General features: G+C 42.4%; 1 protein-coding gene across 1 annotated transcript; it reads left to right on the forward strand.

The window, feature by feature from the left end:
• The first annotated feature begins 8,184 nt into the window (after window positions 1-8,184).
• LOC146684823 (amphoterin-induced protein 3) lies at window positions 8,185-9,636 on the forward strand. The gene has a single exon (XM_085444279.1). It carries the CDS (start codon window positions 8,212-8,214, stop codon window positions 9,571-9,573), a length of 1,362 nt encoding a protein of 453 aa, XP_085300405.1. The 5' UTR covers window positions 8,185-8,211; the 3' UTR covers window positions 9,574-9,636.
• The last annotated feature ends 9,023 nt before the right edge of the window (window positions 9,637-18,659 follow it).

Here is an 18,659-nt window from a genome sequence, read left to right on the forward strand (position 1 = left end):
TCGGAGGGACAATAAATGTCTCAGAGATGAAGACCCCGTGTACCGGTACTGTTAACTCTGTCACCCCCCCAGGCACCGTGTCACAGTCTGTTTTCTCGGAGGCCAGTGAAGAAGCTGTCTTTCCCGTGCCTCTGGCTACTGATATTGAAGGTGTTACTCTCGTGCCTACGTTTTGTATTGGCAATAAAGCTAAGTTTTCTGGTGTTGGGCATGCTGTTTTTGGGGACGCCACACTGCCCTCACAGTACTGTGAACCTGACACTGCCAAACCGGCCATAGGCACTTCGGTTTTGGGGATCAACCCGTGCGATGTTCTGTTAAACCCTGTTATTATGAGTGTGCAGGCTGAGGGGGAGGTTAGGGAGATAGAGGATAGAGAAGACGCTGCACACCCAGGACATGCGTCTTTCGCTAAGGAGGCTTCTTTTAAGACTGTTACGGCATCTGGAGCCTTTTCGAAGACTGTGTCTCAGCCCCTGCTATCCATTGACTATAAATCACGTGAGAAAACGTCTGATCTGACTAGTAATAAGACTGTATTCCCTTTGACTAGCACCCACCTTTTGGGGTCTTTTTTCCCTGTTCCCAAGCCGAATAATGAATGTTCTGCTTATGTAACTAGCCCAGCGCAAGAAGGAACGTCTGGTGTTGATCGGGAAATTGTATGTTATGTTCCGGCGCTAATCGGGCCCCAGGTTCCTCACTCTGCTGATGATTTGACCAGAGTGAGTGCTTTGGGGTCCGACATCAGCAACCGCTCTTCTGCACCAGTCCGCCGGGGCTGGACGAGTATTAAGGGCCTGCCGGGTTTTCCTATGTCTGTGAATGGCATTGTGATTTCTGTTAATACTAAAGTGAAGGTCTGTTTATGTTGTGCTTTCCCCTTATCTAATGACAAGGCTGTATTTTGTGTTTCCAAGACTGTCGGGGGGGGGGCGCCACGCTAATCATCACAAACCAGCTAGCCCTTTAACCGCACCCCTGGGCCAGGGCCTTTTGACTGCAGTTAATGAACTGGCCGATCTAAGGACAATTCAGCCGGATTGCTCAGAGCCAGTCCACTATGTTTTCTATGCCACGCCAAGTCCATGTGCATCCCACTCACTAGCTTTCTACAGCCGCCTAGTGTGTGGGGCTGAACCCCTCCTTAACTCAGTCTCGCCAACAGGGCTCTTAGACTCCAGTAAGTGTAGTTGTCTCCCATGTGACTGCCAAATTATTGTGTTCAAATCATCTGCACCTAGTCCTGGTTGTGTTATGTGGGTTCATGCATCGAGTCTTGGCCTTAAGAGTCATGCTTCCTGGGACAACATAACTGTCACTTGTGTCACTGAGCCACCTTGCTTCTGGTCTGAAATATTGTTTGAATCGTGCTCCAAGACAGAAGGAGTGTTTAGCTCCCCAAGAAGGGCAACTAAGGACAATTCGGACTGTGTTAAGGACTTAGAGACATCAAGGTCCTTGTCTGTCGTTGCTCCTCTGCTTACATCTGCCAAGGACAGTGTCCGGAGCTTCGTGCTCACTCCCAGGGTGGCTGTGGCGTTACCTGACCTCTCACCTGCGTCTGATCTCCAGGTAGAGGCAGTGGACACCCAGCCAGCACCTGAGCTAGCTCCCACCACCAGGGTCAGGGCAGCCGGAGGTCAGCCATATCCTGCGTTTACACCACAGGCGGGAATGGCTGCCGTCCGGTTTGTTCCTACACCCAGGTGGGTTCCCAAAGTTATGCCAGTCAGTACACAGCTGAGCTCCGCACCCAGCCTCGGCGCTCAGGTGGGAGCGGTTGTCGCTCTGCAGGAGCCTGCACCGGCTCATGTTTCCATTGGAGGCTCAAGAGAGTCATCGCCACCACGACAGCCTCCTGCTCTGCTCCCTGTCCAGGTGGCAGCCCTGCTCCCGGTCCAGCCAGGGGCCTCCTTAACTGTTCACCCTGCGCCTGCTGCTGGATGCCCGGGTGTGCCTATCCGGCATCCTGCAGCATCCACACCACTTCACGTCATGCCAGCTGGAGGGCCCGAGGAGCCCCTCCGGCCTCATGTCTCGTCAGCTGGAGGGTCCGAGGGGCCCGTTCAGCCTCATGTCTCCGCTGGAGGGTCCGAGGGGCCCGTTCAGCCTCATGTCTCCGCTGCAGGGTCCGAGGGGCCCGTTCAGCCTCATGTCTCAGCTGGAGGGCCCGAGGGGCCCGTCCAGCAACCTGCCACGTCTGCTGGAGGGCCCGAGGAGCCCGTCCAGCACCATGCCACGTCTGCTGGGGGGCCCGAGGAGCCCGTCCAGCACCATGCCACGTCGGCTGGGGGGCCCGAGCCGCCCATCCAGCCACCTTCTGCGTCGTCTGCTGCAGCCTCAGAGTCGTCGTCTGCTGCAGCCTCAGAGTCGTCGTCGGCTGCAGCCTCAGAGCCGGCGTCTTCGTCTGGTCCGGCCTCATCGGAGTCTTCAGCCTCGTCTGGTCCTGTGTCCACCGGGCCTCGGCCAGTGCGCCTGACACTGCTCCGTCGCCGCTGCCTTCCGCGCGGCCGGCCCCCTGAACTGCTCCGTCGTCTCCTTCGCCGCCGCCGCTGCCTTCTGCGCGGCCGGCCTCCGGACCGGCTCTGTCACCTGTGCCGCCCGCCTGGTCGGCCCCCCGACCATGTGACCCGTGTACTCTTGTGCCTGTGGGCTCTGGGTCGGCCCCCTGAACTTTGTTTGGACTTTGGTCTTGTGCTCCTGTGTGTTCTGTTGTTCGTTTTGTTTCCTGTTCTGGTCCCTCCGTCCTGGTCCCCCGCCTCCCGCCCTGGGTGGGGTTTTTCTGTTTTTGTTTGGTTTCTCGGTTTTGGGCTGTCGGGAGCCAGCCCTTGAGGGGGGGGTATTGTCATGGTCCTGGGTCGTGCGACCCAGTGTTTTGTGTTTTAGCCTATTTTGATGTTTATTCTTTGTTTAGGGTCACTAAGGCAGTCCAGCCATTTGTACATATTACCCGTGTATTAAGTCTCCCTTGCCCTTCGTGTGTTTATGTCTGCGTGTCTTATATTGTCAAGTCCATGCTGTCGGTTATGTCATCTCCCCTGTACTACGTCTCCCCGGTTCATGTGTCTTGTCTAATCTCCATGTTTCCTGTTTTACTTTGAAAGTCTGTATTCACGGTCAGTGTATTCAGTTTCACTCCTTCTGTCCTGTCGTTAAGTTCATGTGTGTCAGCTGTGTTCCCATGTGTGGCCACTTCCCCTGATCGTCTGTGTTACCACCTCCTGTGTTCTGTACCTCCAGCCATAGTCTTTCCTTAGTTTTGTCCAGTTTAGGTTTTCTGTTGAGTACTACACGTATGCTGCCCTCATTCTGTTTTTGTTCTTTTCATCAGCCATAATAAAAGGCTCGTTTGTTGGAATCCACTCCTGCATCCTCGTTTGTGTTCGCACCTGGGTCCACCACACACCTTTCCGCACGGTCTGCCTCCGCAGACCGTGACAAGACAATCAGCAGAAAAGGGCAAAAATAATTGTTTTGCAATTTAGGAGAATAAGCTGCATAGACGCTCAACTCTTTTTCTTTTGTTTACCTCCTCGTGCTTTGATTGAATTGATCTTGGGAGTCAAAATCAAAAATAATAAAGTACCACAATTGTTCAACCACATCAAGAGCAGCAAAACAAGGGCCTGCCTGAGCAAAAGAATACGTTCCCCACACAGTTACACCGAAGCTAAAACCAAATGCTGCCAGTGACATCACACTGGCACAATCATGAACCTAATTTAAAGCCTCATATGCCAAAACCATGAATCATTATCAGCTTATGCACACTCTGGTTTATAGGTCATGTGTGATCCCCTTATAATCAGGGACTTGGGGACTAACACTACAGCAATACATTCAGCAGCCCATTCAGCAAACGGTGCTAGGAGTGTTACATAACACCTTAAAACAATCAATGAAAGGTGAATATTTAAAAAGCTATCGAGATTAAGGCTTTCTTTATAGTAGGACAAGGTTCAATTTGCAGGCAAATAGACAAATTACTAAGAGAGCCATTTGAGCCACATTACAAGCCCACATAAACATAACACCTACAAGAAGGGCCTGTTTAGAATCCATTCCTAACATATCTCAAATGTACACGTGTGGGTGTATGTATTTCTTACATGTTGCAGCCAAGCTGATGACTAGCCCTGGGACAAGATTGTGTCATTGCTTTTTCATTTCAGCACAAACACAGCCAAATGTGTTTTCTTCATGCTCAACCCATTTTTAAAAACAAAAAAACCCCCAAACAAACTAAGGAGCAGGTTTTTAAATCGATCTCTTGTTGAACTTAACATTCCTCCTTAGTCGTTCTCATCCACATTTCTGTGGACACCGACATCTTTCTCCATTACCCCACCGTCTGAGAAGTTCAATTCAATTCAATTCAATTTTATTTATATAGCGCCAAATCACACAAAAGTCGCCTCAAGGCGCTTCATAGATACAGAGAAAAACCCAACAATCATATGACCCCCTATGAGCAAGCACTTTGGCGACAGTGGGAAGGAAAAACTCCCTTTTAACAGGAAGAAACCTCCGGCAGAACCAGGCTCAGGGAGGGGCGGCCATCTGCTGCAACCGGTTGGGGTGAGAGAAGGAAGACAGGATAAAGACATGCTGTGGAAGAGAGACAGAGGTTAATAACAGATATGATTCAATGCAGAGAGGTCTATTAATACATAGTGAGTGAGAAAGGTGACTGGAAAGGAAAAACTCAATGCATCATGGGAATCCCCCGGCAGCCTACATCTATTGCAGCATAACAAAGGGAGGATTCAGGGTCACCTGGTCCAGCCCTAACTATATGCTTTAGAAAAAAGGAAAGTTTTAAGCCTAATCTTAAAAGTAGAGATAGTGTCTGTCTCCCGAATCCAAACTGGAAGCTGGTTCCACAGAAGAGGGGCCTGAAAACTGAAGGCTCTCCCTCCCATTCTACTTTTAAATACTCTAGGAACAACAAGTAGGCCTGCAGAGCGAGAGCGGAGCGCTCTAATAGGGTGATATGGTACTACAAGGTCATTAAGATAAGATGGGGCCTGATTATTTAAGACCTTGTATGTGAGGAGCAGGATTTTGAATTCAATTCTGGATTTAACAGGAAGCCAATGAAGGGAAGCCAAAACAGGAGAAATATGCTCTCTCTTTCTAGTCCCTGTCAGGACTCTTGCTGCAGCATTTTGGATTAGCTGAAGAAGTGAAGCCCATCCAGCGAGTTTGAATCCGTGGGGAATCAGGTTATGTGCCTCTGCAAAGTGAGTGAGTGAGTGAGTGAGTGGGAGTCAGTCAAAGCCCCGAGCACTTGCACAGAGGGAGGTGGTGGGTTGGGGCTAGCAGAGAGGAGGTGGCTGCTGGGAGGCAAAGCTAATTCACTGTGACAGAAACCAGAGCTGTCAGGACCACCATGACCAAGCACCATGGACAGCATATATCCAGTCAAACCCACAGCCAAGAGATGGGAACGGAGCAATGTTGGAGTTCAGAAAGAAAGCAGAGGATGTACTGCATAAGGCACTTAGAGGAAGAGTGAATGTGTGCATATTCGGGGGCAGGAGGAAGCTAATGTCGATCGACTTAAAACCACTCAAATAGACGCAGAGCACACAGGTGAGGAAAAGACCCGAAGAGCCTGAAAGCCTTCAAATACACCAAAAGATGAAGAGGGTTTCCAAGCTCACAGAAAAAACAGGTGTATTTACAGCATTAAGAAAACCAGCACTAAGACACAGTCACACATACTCAAAGAAAAACAAAAACACATCGAGCACAGCCAAGTTTCATGCCCCTGGGATTACTGGTGAAAGGTTACCGGATAACACATGCAATATTCATGTGTAAAGCTCCTGGGCTCTGCTAATATGTTAGCAAGCAAAATCATACAAATCTACTAGCACACTAACAGATCAGTGTGGGAAAACTGATATTGGTTAAAAATGGAGAAAGAGAGACAGAGAGAACGAGGAGGGCAGCCACCAGCATGATTACTTAATGATGAGAGAGGGAGACACAAGACTGGTCTCTAAATGACACGGAGAAGGAGGGGGGATTGTGGGAGATTAACTGAGCTCTATGCTGTTTGTTATACACTGCAAAGCACCGCAGGATGTTTCTCGAGCGGCACTCTCATTTGGGAAGAGGAGAAAAAGCCTGCTAGGGGGACCTTAAAGTTAGCTGAGGAGAACGGCGGGAGCCTTGAATTATTCCTCGAGCGCCTCGGGAGGAGGATCCGAAAGGAGATAAGGATTAGACAGCTATGTTGTGGGTATTCATTGATGGGGATACAACTCTGAAAGCGGGAAAACGAAAGAAAGTTGGAGTCTCGTATTGTCGCTAAGCAGTTTATTTTGGATTTGTGGTTTGGCCGTGTGTTCCTTTCTTCATTTTATTTTTTTGGAAGGGAGAATGAGATTAACTAAGTGAACAAAATTGCTCACTTGTCTGGGAGTAGTGTGAACTTTTCTCCTTTTGAGCTTTTAATTTCATAAAGACTTAAAAACATTTTTGAAGGTAAAGTATGTCCACACTATGCTTTCACAATGTGCTGAAAAGTTTTTAATTATATAGAGCTGTGGTGATTAGTCAGTTTATGAATTTGGTGATTAAAGGGAAATTAGTTGGCATTTATTTTCTGTAAGTTTGGTATAGATGAGTTGTTAGAGTTCAGAGGTATTGAACTGAAAAAAGCTTTATGTCGCAGGCTGAAAGACACTTTTCTGCTGTGATTGCGGATAATCTCAGTTTATGTCTGCCTTTTTTAAAGTTTTGGCTTTGGCCTCTTTGTTAGCTGCTGAATGCTCAGTTAATAACACACAACAATCGACGTGCCAAGAAACAATAAAAATAATTGTCATTTAGAGACAGTGATTACTGTGTATACAGGTCCGCGTGTAGCTGGACAAGAACACAGTTTTCACAATTTAGACTGTGCACACTCAATGGATTTTAAATGAAGCAATCAAGATGTGATTGCACTGCACTTTCAGCTTTAATTCAAGGGTGTAAACAAAAACATTGCCTTAACCATTTAGAAATTACAGCCAATTTTATACACAGTCCTCCTTTTTCAAAGAATTAGGTTTAAGCGAGCCAACTGAGCAGTTCATGGTTGGTCAGTTTACACGTTATTCATGACAAATTAAGAAACTGATTTTAAGTGTTTGGTTTGGGCTAAGTATTTTTATTGTGTAGCCGTTTATTGAAAAGATGTGAACATGGAAAATAAGAGGTCATCATTAGACTCGAAAAACAGAAACAAAACAAATTATCAAGACAATAAGAGTATATAACTGTAAGTGTATAGAGGTGTAACAGAGACTTTATAAAATAGCTGAAAACTATAGTCGATTTCTGTAGTAATACAAACTGTGGTTCAAGTAAAAAATATTTTTTTAAAGAAAATATACTTTTAGGTAAAACTCAGCATTGATTTTAAATGTTTTTTATCTGATCTGACTGACTGATTCTATTTTGAAAGTTTAATACATTTTAAAAATATTCCAAAATAGGTACCCAGAGGGGTTTTAAGATAACGGCTGGCGAGACTTGCTTCTAAAACGACCTTGGTTGGACTTTTTGCGCAAGATCAGTGAAATGCTGCAGAATGGAACTTCACAACTGAAAAATAAAATATACTGAGAAAGAAGCCCTGATCTCAACTCACCTAAACATGATTTCTGTCCAAAATAAAGACCGAACAAACATGCATGGTGATGTCTTCAGGTTAAGGCAGTCAAAAACAGTCTTTATATTTAAAAATGTCTAATTATTCAAAGACTTTGGGGTCTGTGCAAATAGAATGACTATGGAAAAGATTTCATATTTGCAATATCTTTGCTAGAGCCTTTGCATTAAAGATGAAGTTCTTGTCATTTAAAATCGCCTTTTGCTGATCTACAGAGGCATAATCACTAAATAGAGGAATAAGTAGTCTGCATGAATCTGACTGTTGAAACATTTGAAAATATCCCAGCATGAGGATTTCTTATTCCAAAGCATTCCAAATATTTTATATAGAGTTAAAAGGATTCATGGTCACTAAAGTGAACCATTTCATCTTCTACTGTACCACAGATACTGAGAGCTCCAGTATGGCTGAACAGCTCAAAGCCTGAAACACTTGAAAATAGTATACCCTTCTCATATATCACCCTGTTTCTCATTTGATTCTTATCTTTTCAGGGAGAACCAGAGGGATTAGAAACCTTGAAGGATTCAAAAACCATGACCTGCGGACTAAATCCAAGCCTTCTCTTGGTGCTGCTCTGTTTTCTCCACAGCACTGAGGAGACCTGCCCCTCCGTGTGCCTCTGTATATCCGATGCAGTAAGCTGTAGCTCCAGCGGACTTACCAAGCTACCTCACTCCCTGCCCTCTTTCTCAATAAGTCTCGACCTCAGCCACAACCATGTCTCCTGGCTGAGTCCAGGCTGCTTCAACGGGATGTCCAGGCTGGAAAACCTGCTGATGGCGCACAATCAACTCAAAGCCCTGAATCCTGGAACTTTTCAAAACGTCTCTGGTCTCAGGCACCTTGACCTGTCCTCCAATAAGTTTCGTGCGGTAGAGCAGCACTACTTTCAGGGGCTTTGGAGGCTGGAGGAGCTCCTTCTCTTCAATAATAAGATTGCACGGGTGGAGGCCGGCACACTGAGTGGCCTGAGCAGCTTAAAAAAGGTCTATTTCAGCCTCAACCAAATCACAGACTTCCCTTTCTTCTCAATCCAAGATCACACTCATCCATTCCTGAGCATGTTAGATCTCTCATCCAACCGACTGACCCATCTGCAATGGGAGGATGTGAAAGCTTTACCCAGGTTGGTGCAGCGGGGCCTGTATCTCTACAACAACTCTCTGATCTGTGACTGCTCCATGTACAGCGTGTTTTGGCACTGGGACCTGAGGGGCTATGACTCAGTGAGGGACTTTAAGGAGGAGCATATCTGCTTCATTAACGGAGACCTACGATCGTCCATCCAATTTCTACAACAGAACCGATTCTTCCTCAACTGCACTGTGGAAAAACCCGTTTTGCAGCCCGTAACAGTTCTCCTTTCCAACGTGTTGGTTTCAGAGGGAGAAAGGATGCGTCTAGACTGCCAAACATCCCTGACGAGCACAGATCTCTCCTTTACGTGGCTCTCCCCAAGCAAGGGGCACATCACCAAGGCCAACATAGATGATAATCTAATTAACCTGCTTCCTAATGGTACTTTGGAGATCCGAGCAACCAAGGTCAATGACTCGGGACTGTATGTGTGCACAGCTGTGGATATTAAACAGGCACTGAATGCAACTCGGGAGGTGAACGTGACGGTGCTGCTGCCCACGGCAGAGTTATTCAACACTGGCTACACAACGCTGCTCGGCTGTATGGTGACTACAACGATTATCCTCATCTACCTTTATCTGACTCCATGTCGCTGCATCTACTGCAAACGGTCAAAGCAGTATGAGTCAAGCAGTCTATCTTCTACCCTCTTCCACTCTACAAGAGAGCAGACCAAAAGCCAAACTAATAAACACGTAGCCTTCATTGACCCGGTGATGAATGAAGAAGGAACAGATTGGTCTCTGGAAAGCTGAAGTTTTTTTTCCACCCCCCCAGGCGGAAACTGAAAGTCTTAACTGAAAACTCCTCTGTATCTAGCTAGGACATGCTATTTGAGTAATAATACTATAAAGGGAAAAAAAGAACTTCACGTCTCCTTTCCAACTGTCAGATGCAGTTAAGAGGCATCCTGAACAAAAAAAAGAAAGAGAAAAAAAGTAATATCTCCTGTTTCAATTCTCCTCTTTCTGCCATGTGGCCAGGTAGTCGGAATGAAAGTTTCAACTTTGCTTTATACCCGCAACGTACTGGCACCACAAAATCACAGCGGAGCCATTATCAGTCCTTAAAATCAGCTAATAATTTCTCCGTGCTCAGCTACAGCACTAGGGGGAATATTTCTCATGGGATCTGAGAATGAATATGGCTTCCCTTTCAAAGTTTTGAAGATGGATTAGTTCCCCCCACTCCCAAAAAAAAAAAAATGCAAGTGAATGACTGTACTGACTGCTGGAACTAAGATCAGTTTGCACACCTTACCTGGATTGAGGTTTTACAGATAGTGTAGAGCAGATAAGTGCTAGCACTGCATAAACTAAAGATAAATTTAAAAATGAAATGCAATATACACCCTATATCCCCTAATGTGTAGCTTGAACATGTAGCACCAGCTCCTGAAAACTTCATATCCTCATTTTCCTAAACTGCTTATGTCTAATTTTGTATTATTTTAGTAATCTTTTTTTTTTTCAGAAGCCATAGCTTACAGCAAACATTTAAAAATCTTATCTAGCTCAAAACAGAGGTGCATCCTGCAGTGAGCCATCATAAATATACATGTTTCATATAAACCTGTTGCATTAATCTGGCAGGGGGAAAAAAAGATCTGCATGCTGCTTATCTGGCAAAGAGCAAAGTGTAGAAATCAGGAGTGTCAAGAACCCAGACAAAAAGCAGCAACTGGCCTGCTCTTCAAAGACAGCATCTTTTTTTGATCAAACACAGCAGAGCACTTTGAACACTGCAGAATAAACACAACCACTAAATTTTGACTGAAGTGACAAATTCTTCAAGCAGCTGTGACTCAAACCCTGAAGGTGGCATTACTTTGTATAGCTTTGTTCTTACTGTTTGGTGTTTTGTGTTTTTGTGCGTGCTTTTTTTTTTTTTCGACTGAAGTGACTGAATATTGTTTGTTTGTTCTTTTTTTTAATTCAGCAAAACATGCTTCAAATGACAGAATTACACACTCCAACAACAGAGATGAAAGATGCTAAAGAAAAGACTCCCATGCTCCGCACTGAAGGAACAAAGTACATGGGTGAGAGGGTTTTTCCTGCATAAAGACATTTTTGGCACACCCCCCGCAGAGGTTTTTAGCCAGCCCCCAAAGGAAAATCAACCAGCACCAAATGATTAAGGGACTGAGAATAAAAGTAGCAATTTAAATCCTCTCTAAAAGAGCTTAATAACACTTTATCAAACAACCACTCAACAAGCAACGTGTCTTTTGAATTCCAGGGGTCAGGTCCCCTCTAGTCCACAGCTTTACAATCTTTTAGAACTCATTCAAACCAGTTTTGTTCATTGGATTTCATTTACTTAACCCTGCATCAGCATATTGGCCGCATTTTATCAAATGGTTGGAAAAAAGCCTGAAAATGCACATTTTTCTTATGACTTATGGCCTCTACCGTATGTAGATCAATCAGGCTTTATTGCTGCGTATAGTCACCCCACAAAGGCCGTTTCAGAGCCTAGAAAAAACCCTGAGGTTGACTGCATAAAAGAGCTAAGACAGCATATAGCTGGTCGATGATGAAGGGAACCCTGCCGAGACAAACAGCAGCCTCAAAAGAAACAAATCAATTTTCTTCAAGTCTAAGCATCCATAATGTTTTAAGATTGTAGCTTAATCTTAATAAAAACACTGGGTGGGACTAGGGATTGCATCAAGATTGAAAAGGATCAGATGTAATCCTTCATATAATGTCAGGGACAAGTCATCAGTAACTGCGTGTATTACAAAGCAGAGCTTGTCATTGGAGTTAGGGCCTTTGATTATTTTGAAATCCTTAATTAAAACATGACTCCTTTTAAGATAGAGGCGACTAATATTGTTGTGCAGCTTATATGTAAATTCAAGTTCAAAAGGAGGTGGGAAATCTGATATCAAATGGCCAACGGTGCATGAAAGTGGAACAGACTGGCTCTTTGACAGCGATGAGTTTCATCAGTATTAAACTCACAGGGATTAACCCAAAAAAATTCGTGAGACTAAGGCTGCATCCATAATAACACTTTTTTTGTTTTGTTTTAGAACAATGAAAACAACTTTGGTTTTAGAACAGCTTACAAAATAATCTCTGAATATACTAACACGGCTGTAAATGGACATAATATCGTGCATTCACAACATGGGCGTGTGTGTATCAGCGTAAACAGGAAGGAGAGGACTGGGTGCTGGGAGAAGAATACTGAAAAGGATGCACAACAGCGGGGAAAAGTTAGGGAAAGGTTTTTTTAACTGACAGATGATGAGGTAGAAAGTAATACACGAGCATATGGTGTTCATGGACAAAGCAGTAAAAGGTTACAATAAGAGTAATCGTAAAGTTTCTGCCTGCCCAGATACCTACGAAGGATTAGGAGGGATTAGGAGAATTAGGGCCAAAATAATACAAGTATTAAATTTAAAGGACTTTTTTATCTTGTGGTTTTTTATTATAAGGATAAAGTCAAAATTTTGTAACATTTCAAGAATAAAGTATAACAAGTTAGAAAAAAGTTGTTTCGATTCAAACTACACCTGCTAGTAATTGGCAACATCTACAAAATAGTCTTCTTCTTTCAGCTGCTCCTCTTAGGGGTCACAATGGTGGATCATCTGCCCCCAATTCACCTTATCCTTAGCAACCAACCCTCTGCATGCCCCTCTTCACTGCATCCATGGACCTCATCTGTGGTCTTTCACTTTTCATCCTGCCTGGCAGCTCCATAATAACCATCCTGTGCCCAAAATATCCATGAACTTTCCTCTGTGCATGTCCAAACCATCTCAGCCTTGCCTCACTAACTTTGTCATGATTGCCCCTGCCAAATGCCTTGCATATATTAAGATAAATCATACTTTAGACTTAGTAATGGGGATATTATTTCACTTTTAGCACATAAAGTGTGGTAATAACTACTAGATCTATGAGAGCTGACTTTATTTTTGACATTATCACTTTATTCTCAAAGTAGCACCTGAACTTTATAAAATTATAGGGGTTTTTTTCTAATTATAAAATAAAATCAGTAGCGTTTCCTGAAGTTTGAATTTTAAGGGTCCTTTATTGATGATGCTGTGTGGACCTTAGTCAGAAACGATGAGCCGTGATAGATCACCGTGCTATAATGCACTACTCTATTCATGACACCATCACTGATCGAGTATCAAACGTTTTCAGTGTGGTAAGCATCCTTTCTCAACAAAGATTACATAAGACGCTGCTGTGCGCCTGTATGATGTAACGTCTTGTATCTTGTTTTTCAGACACAGTGCACTAGAAACATTAAATGGTGCGATGAGTTGGAGTGAGATTTCAGGAAATTACCACAAGGATAAAAAACCAGGTTCTTGGTGAATTGCACTGTTTTTAAATCCTTCTAATCCGCTCTCTGACGCAGCAAACACAGCTGGGTTGGGATTTATTGTTTTTCTCATATGATTAGATTAGATTAACAGGTTAAAACAAAGAGGACATGTTGTGAGCTTTTCATGGAGGGCTTTCCATTTCGCCGAGGGTCCACAGGTGATCCTGGTTATGCAAGCTCACTCCAGCTTTAGGAAATAAACCTCAGTGTAGGCAGGATGTCAGAGTCAGGATGAGCGAAGCTGGTATCCTAAAGCTATTTGGAATCCAGCATTTTATTTTAACCTTGTGACAACAAGTACTTAACTGATAATGGGAGGCCTCAACACTGCGTTGCAAAAATGGAATGAATGATTATTGTGCTTTTTCCAGTTCATTTCAGACATGAGGAGGTAGTCAAGAGGCAGATTTGGTTTGCCGAAATCAGGACCCTTCCAGCATTTCATGTTTTGTTTATACTAACATTTAACCGCTGATGGAAAGTCCTGATAATAACACTGTAAAATAAATAGCTAATTTCCAGCATACAAAAAAAAATGCAACTCTGTACAGCTCAGTCTTTTTGCTCCCTGCAAATCATCCCGAGGCATTCTGACAAATTACCCAGATGTAAAGGAAGCAACTCCTTAATGCTCGAAAAGATGTCCTTCTCCAAAGCGAAACACTCCATCAGGCCCAAATTAAAGCATGTACTTCCCCTTTCCAGATTAATTGTTTTCCCAAGTTCGACTGGGCTCCCAGGGATTCGAAATCATCTTAGTCAAGAATCTAATTACTGTGAAAGAGGAGTTTTAGTCTGAATAGCACGGGTTGAATTGCTTTCATTCGTGGAAGGCAGCCTTGACTGTCAACACAGGCTATTACTGAACTGTCAAAACAGTCATCAGGCAAGAGTGGAGGCATCCAGCTGTGTCAGATACATACTCATTTTTCAAATGCTGTGACACCCACAAACACACACTCCCTGTGTCACCTACAATCCTTATTTTATTCTAACTGGGCACCTAACTTGGAATATGCGCTTGTGAAAAGCTACTGACTAGGCTACATTATCTTTTTTTAGGAGGTAGGTCAGTTGCTTCCAAAAAAAGCCTAAAATAAATGCACACTGCTACACCAGACAACAGGCTGTTCATCATACCTCTGAGCTGAATGCGAATGCAAGCCACGTTCTGTGTTTTCAAAGCAGTGAAAAGCAGCGGGATTTCCAGCAGGGATCTGGTCTCAATCAGAGCACTGTGGAGTACATAGCATATGAATACTTCCTTAATCAGACCTACAGGCCCGTCACATTTCATTGCAAACAAATGAGTATATGCTCTTAAGCAGCATATTTTGGAGCAGTCTCCTGGCTCACTGTGTCTCACCAAGTAGAATTTAGATGGACATTATAGGATCTGACAATCAAAATGACCCAGTGTGTTTCAAGTTTTATACCGCAGCCCATGACTACGTTTTTACAACACTGTCTTGTCTATTTATTCTTCCTTGGCATTCAGTTGTATTTTTTTCCCACTGGCTTTATTGTACCTGTATCATGCTGTACCGGTTCTTTTGTTATAACGTGTCATACTTGTCCACTAAAAGACAACAATAAACTTTGATGAAATCTGGCTTTATTATTTCTATTAAAAAAAAAGACCTTAACTGTCAGAGACACTAGCGCTACCCAATCTGCAATACATTACAGTGTCACTGGTGGCAGACACTCACAACTGTGCTTTATGATACTATTTGCTACCATACTTACACAATGGCTCTGAGGATTGCAGTGTTGGTCAGTCTAAAACTCTGAAACATCTCAGCTATTATTTAATGGATTCCCATTACTTTTTGTACAGACCTCGAAGAAGTAAATCTGAAGATATTCGATTTTTGAGTGAAAGAAACAAGTACTGAATGGATGGCCATAAAAAAATGTTGCACACATCCAAGTCTGTTTAGGAATAACTCTTCTGATCCCCTGATGTTTCATCAGGCACGACTGTATGTTTCATTTGGTTTCTTACCAATTTTCTAAAGAACCAATGACAGTCACACTCAATTTTGTTAATTAGCAAATAATAGAGTGATGTTGGAATTTGAAATGATTAACGTCAGCGAGCTAGCATTATCTTTGTAAGCATGCACAGTCATGTGAGAAAAAGGGCTCTATTTGGGACCAATTTGAAAGCAGCGCAAAATATTTTCCTACCAAAACCTGATTTTACACAGGTGGCAACACTTGTTGACTATCAGTTAAACAAGTCAATTTGATTGGCAGCCCCTCTCTGCTATTTACCCACTTAGATCCTAAGGATGCAGTGAGAGTGTGTTTAGATTTTCAGAGGACTGCGCAAAATAGTGTGAAAACTTTTTTTTTTTTCACATGAATGTAGCTAGAACTTCTGCTGTGTCCAAGTGCAGCCTCATAGTGTTGCCTGCAAGGCTGTCGTTATGGTATCGCCATGTTGGCTACATTTATAATCTTAATGTAGCTATATGTGATTGACGGAGACTCATAGAAGAGCACTGGATTACATTTTTTTCCTCTGCTGTGTTGTTTACATTGTTTTGTGCATCGCCTCAAAGGGCTTCATAAAAAAAAGCTGTCTTTAAGCAACATTACTTCTCTCTGCTCAAGCTGCATTCTAATGTAATGTTTGCAATGTTGCCTTTAGGCTGCAAACTAAAGACAAGAAAAACTGCAGTGTAAGGAGGAATGGGTCTTCCATAATGTCAGGTAATGAGAGAAGGGGTACTGGTGTTACACTTGCTCGTGAACAGAGGCAAGTTTGACTCTGGCCCAAATCCCTACATCCTGCAAAGGCACATCTACAAGGTAACACCTAAACCCAGAGATCTCTGCTGCTCACTGAACCCACAGGACCAATTTTAAAGCAATGGAAATACATACTTCTTTTGACCTGGTTCTTTCTTCCACAGTGTCCCATAATCCAATGAAAATTCTTTTAAAGAATCAAGTGTATTATGTTCAAAATGATCACATTTTAGTGATAAAAGATCTATTCAGATCAGAATTTTCAGCTGAAATTCCAACAGAGGTGCACATTTCCTCGAGAATGTACAAATTTAAGATGACTTATTTTTCAAATTAACTACATTTCAGAGAGAAATATTACATTTTAGCATAGATTTGGTGCAGTTCCTTTATTTTTAGGTCCATCTATTGCTTATCCAGATGCAGGTGTTAAGTTTCTCTTATGATCAAACACACCAGAACGGCTTCACATTCAAATTAAAATATTAAGCAATATTATAAAATGCATCATTAACTCACTTTAACATCCATTTTTATTTTTACTTTCTTATTTCTGTAACAACGACAATGCAGGACTTTTAGTTGTAAAGTATTTTATTAATAATATTAAGTGTAGTACAGTACAGGCACTTTAGCTTAAATAAAAGATCTGAAATGTTCTTCCTGCGCTGGGTGCTAAAATATCAGTTTAAGAAATACTAAGTAAAAGTTCTTCCATTCTGAATTGTACCTAAATCGACATACTGAAAGCACCAAAAGGTAGAAAAAGCAGAAGTCCTGATTCTGCAGAAAAAAATGGTTCCTCTGACAGAAATATTATTATTTATGACTTTTAATATTGATGCATCACTGCTTTACCAAACATTTTACTCTTGAACCTGCTGCAGTGTGCTACTTTATTATACAAGGCTGGGTAGTTTTATCTGATAAAGCTGAAGTGCTGAGAGATGATTAATGGGGTAGCAAAGTTCTGCTATCCAAGTTTATGTTCATTTTTTTGACTCCTCTTACATCTTTGCCTCTCAAACAGTTATCTAAATGGAAACCAACTGACAGCTTGAGAGTGGAAATATCTTTTTTCTGAGTGGTGGAGACTTCACTCCTAGATTTTCTGAATGTGACAGGTTGTAGAAACCAGGCTTTGTTTTCGTCTGAAAAGCAATGAGAGTTGTCAAATGTAGTGGAGGGACTGGAAGTATAAAGGAGAATAAAACGGAAGTGCTTCAGTCAAGTATGCAGGCTCTACTTTAGGGACTAAATGCACATAGTTGCGCTCCAAAATGCCTCTTGGTGACAAACTCATGAAAAATACGACAAACAGAGTGGATGAGAGCATTTTAACACGTTTCAGCTAAAACTAACCTGTTATTTTTGTTTTTGCCAAAAGCTTTTTTTTCTGTTCAGGTTTATTCATTGTTTTGCCCACATTCTTTGAAAGAAAATGCACCAAGACCTACTCTACTTGCTCTCTGTGCAGATAACTTAAGAGTCAGATATTTTTTCCTCGAACAAACAAGCTAAGGGGAACGAGGGAACATGAGTAAAGACTTACATGAATCGATTAGCCAGGAACGAGCAGCTACTGTTAGCTTTAGCACAGTTTAAAATTTGTTATTACGGTGTCCAATTCTAAGAAAAGTAGATGCTTAAAATTATGAAAAATGTTTTAAAATAAAATATCCAATTTAATGCTTTAAAATGTCATGGTTTTTTTTATTTTTTTTAAACTATTTCTGTGGGGATTTCAAAATAAAAGTCTCAAGCTACTTTTTAGGCCGTGCTTTAAATGTCCTATTTTCAAAATAAAAACCTAACTTCAAACCTTTTAATTTTTTAACCTCTATGAGTTGCTTGAAATGATCATTTTTACAAACCTCAGCTATCATCTTTGATTTTTTTTTCGTTACAACTCTTAGCAGCAACTAACAAAGGCTAGCAGCAGCAGCATATTCAATTGCATTTTTTCCATAACTTGCATAGTAAATTATATATTTTGCGTAATGTGTATGTCCCTTTAAAAATCAGTAGAAGTCAGTCTGTTGTTTGTGCTTCATGCTCCAGAACCAAGCATACCTGTATGAGGCATACAAGCCTCAGAACTCCGCTCAATATTGCATTTATAGTGGTTATTTTAAGTATAAATAACCATGTGGAGAAGGTTGCTAAAATAAATAATAAAAATACATCTTGCTCAGCATTTGTGTGACGGGTCTTAACCATAATTGATTTAGCAGGAAGAACTTATTTTCACATTTCCCTAAGCTTCCATGGCACAGCTGGAATGAGGTTCTGTAGAAAAAGGTGCTGCTAACCCATTTCTTACATTAAAAGCAAACAGCGCCCCCTGGCGTTCCCCTCTATCAGATGGCTGATGAGACAACTCACTCATCGACCCTCTTAATGAGTCTTTCGGTTGTGACAGAGTTGAAGAGGTGGTCGCACTCCGTATGGAGCCTCAAAGGATGTAAGTGCTGGAGAATATAGATTTATTTGATGTTATGTCAATGTCAGGAAATGTTTCCTTACTGCATTTTTTTTTTTAAAAAGGCCTCTAAATCTACCAGCACAAGCAATAACATTTGATGTCAGTATTTTAATTCCATTACAGTACTCTACACTGTCAATATTACACTTTAACTCCATCATCCACCTCCATGCTGAAAATTGAACTGTTTGGTTGGTGGGAAGTTCCAAGGCAAAGAAAAAAAAATAGTAAGACAGC

Source organism: Copadichromis virginalis, linkage group LG20, assembly GCF_057382275.1.
Source record: "Copadichromis virginalis isolate Kocher_CV1m ecotype Utaka linkage group LG20, C_Virginalis_male_GT1.1, whole genome shotgun sequence".
In the NCBI taxonomy this organism is placed as follows: domain Eukaryota; kingdom Metazoa; phylum Chordata; class Actinopteri; order Cichliformes; family Cichlidae; genus Copadichromis; species Copadichromis virginalis.

Excerpts from the sequence above, each read along its gene's own strand:
- LOC146684823 (XM_085444279.1), top strand. The coding sequence starts at position 8,212 with ATGACCTGCGGACTAAATCCAAGCCTTCTCTTGGTGCTGCTCTGTTTT.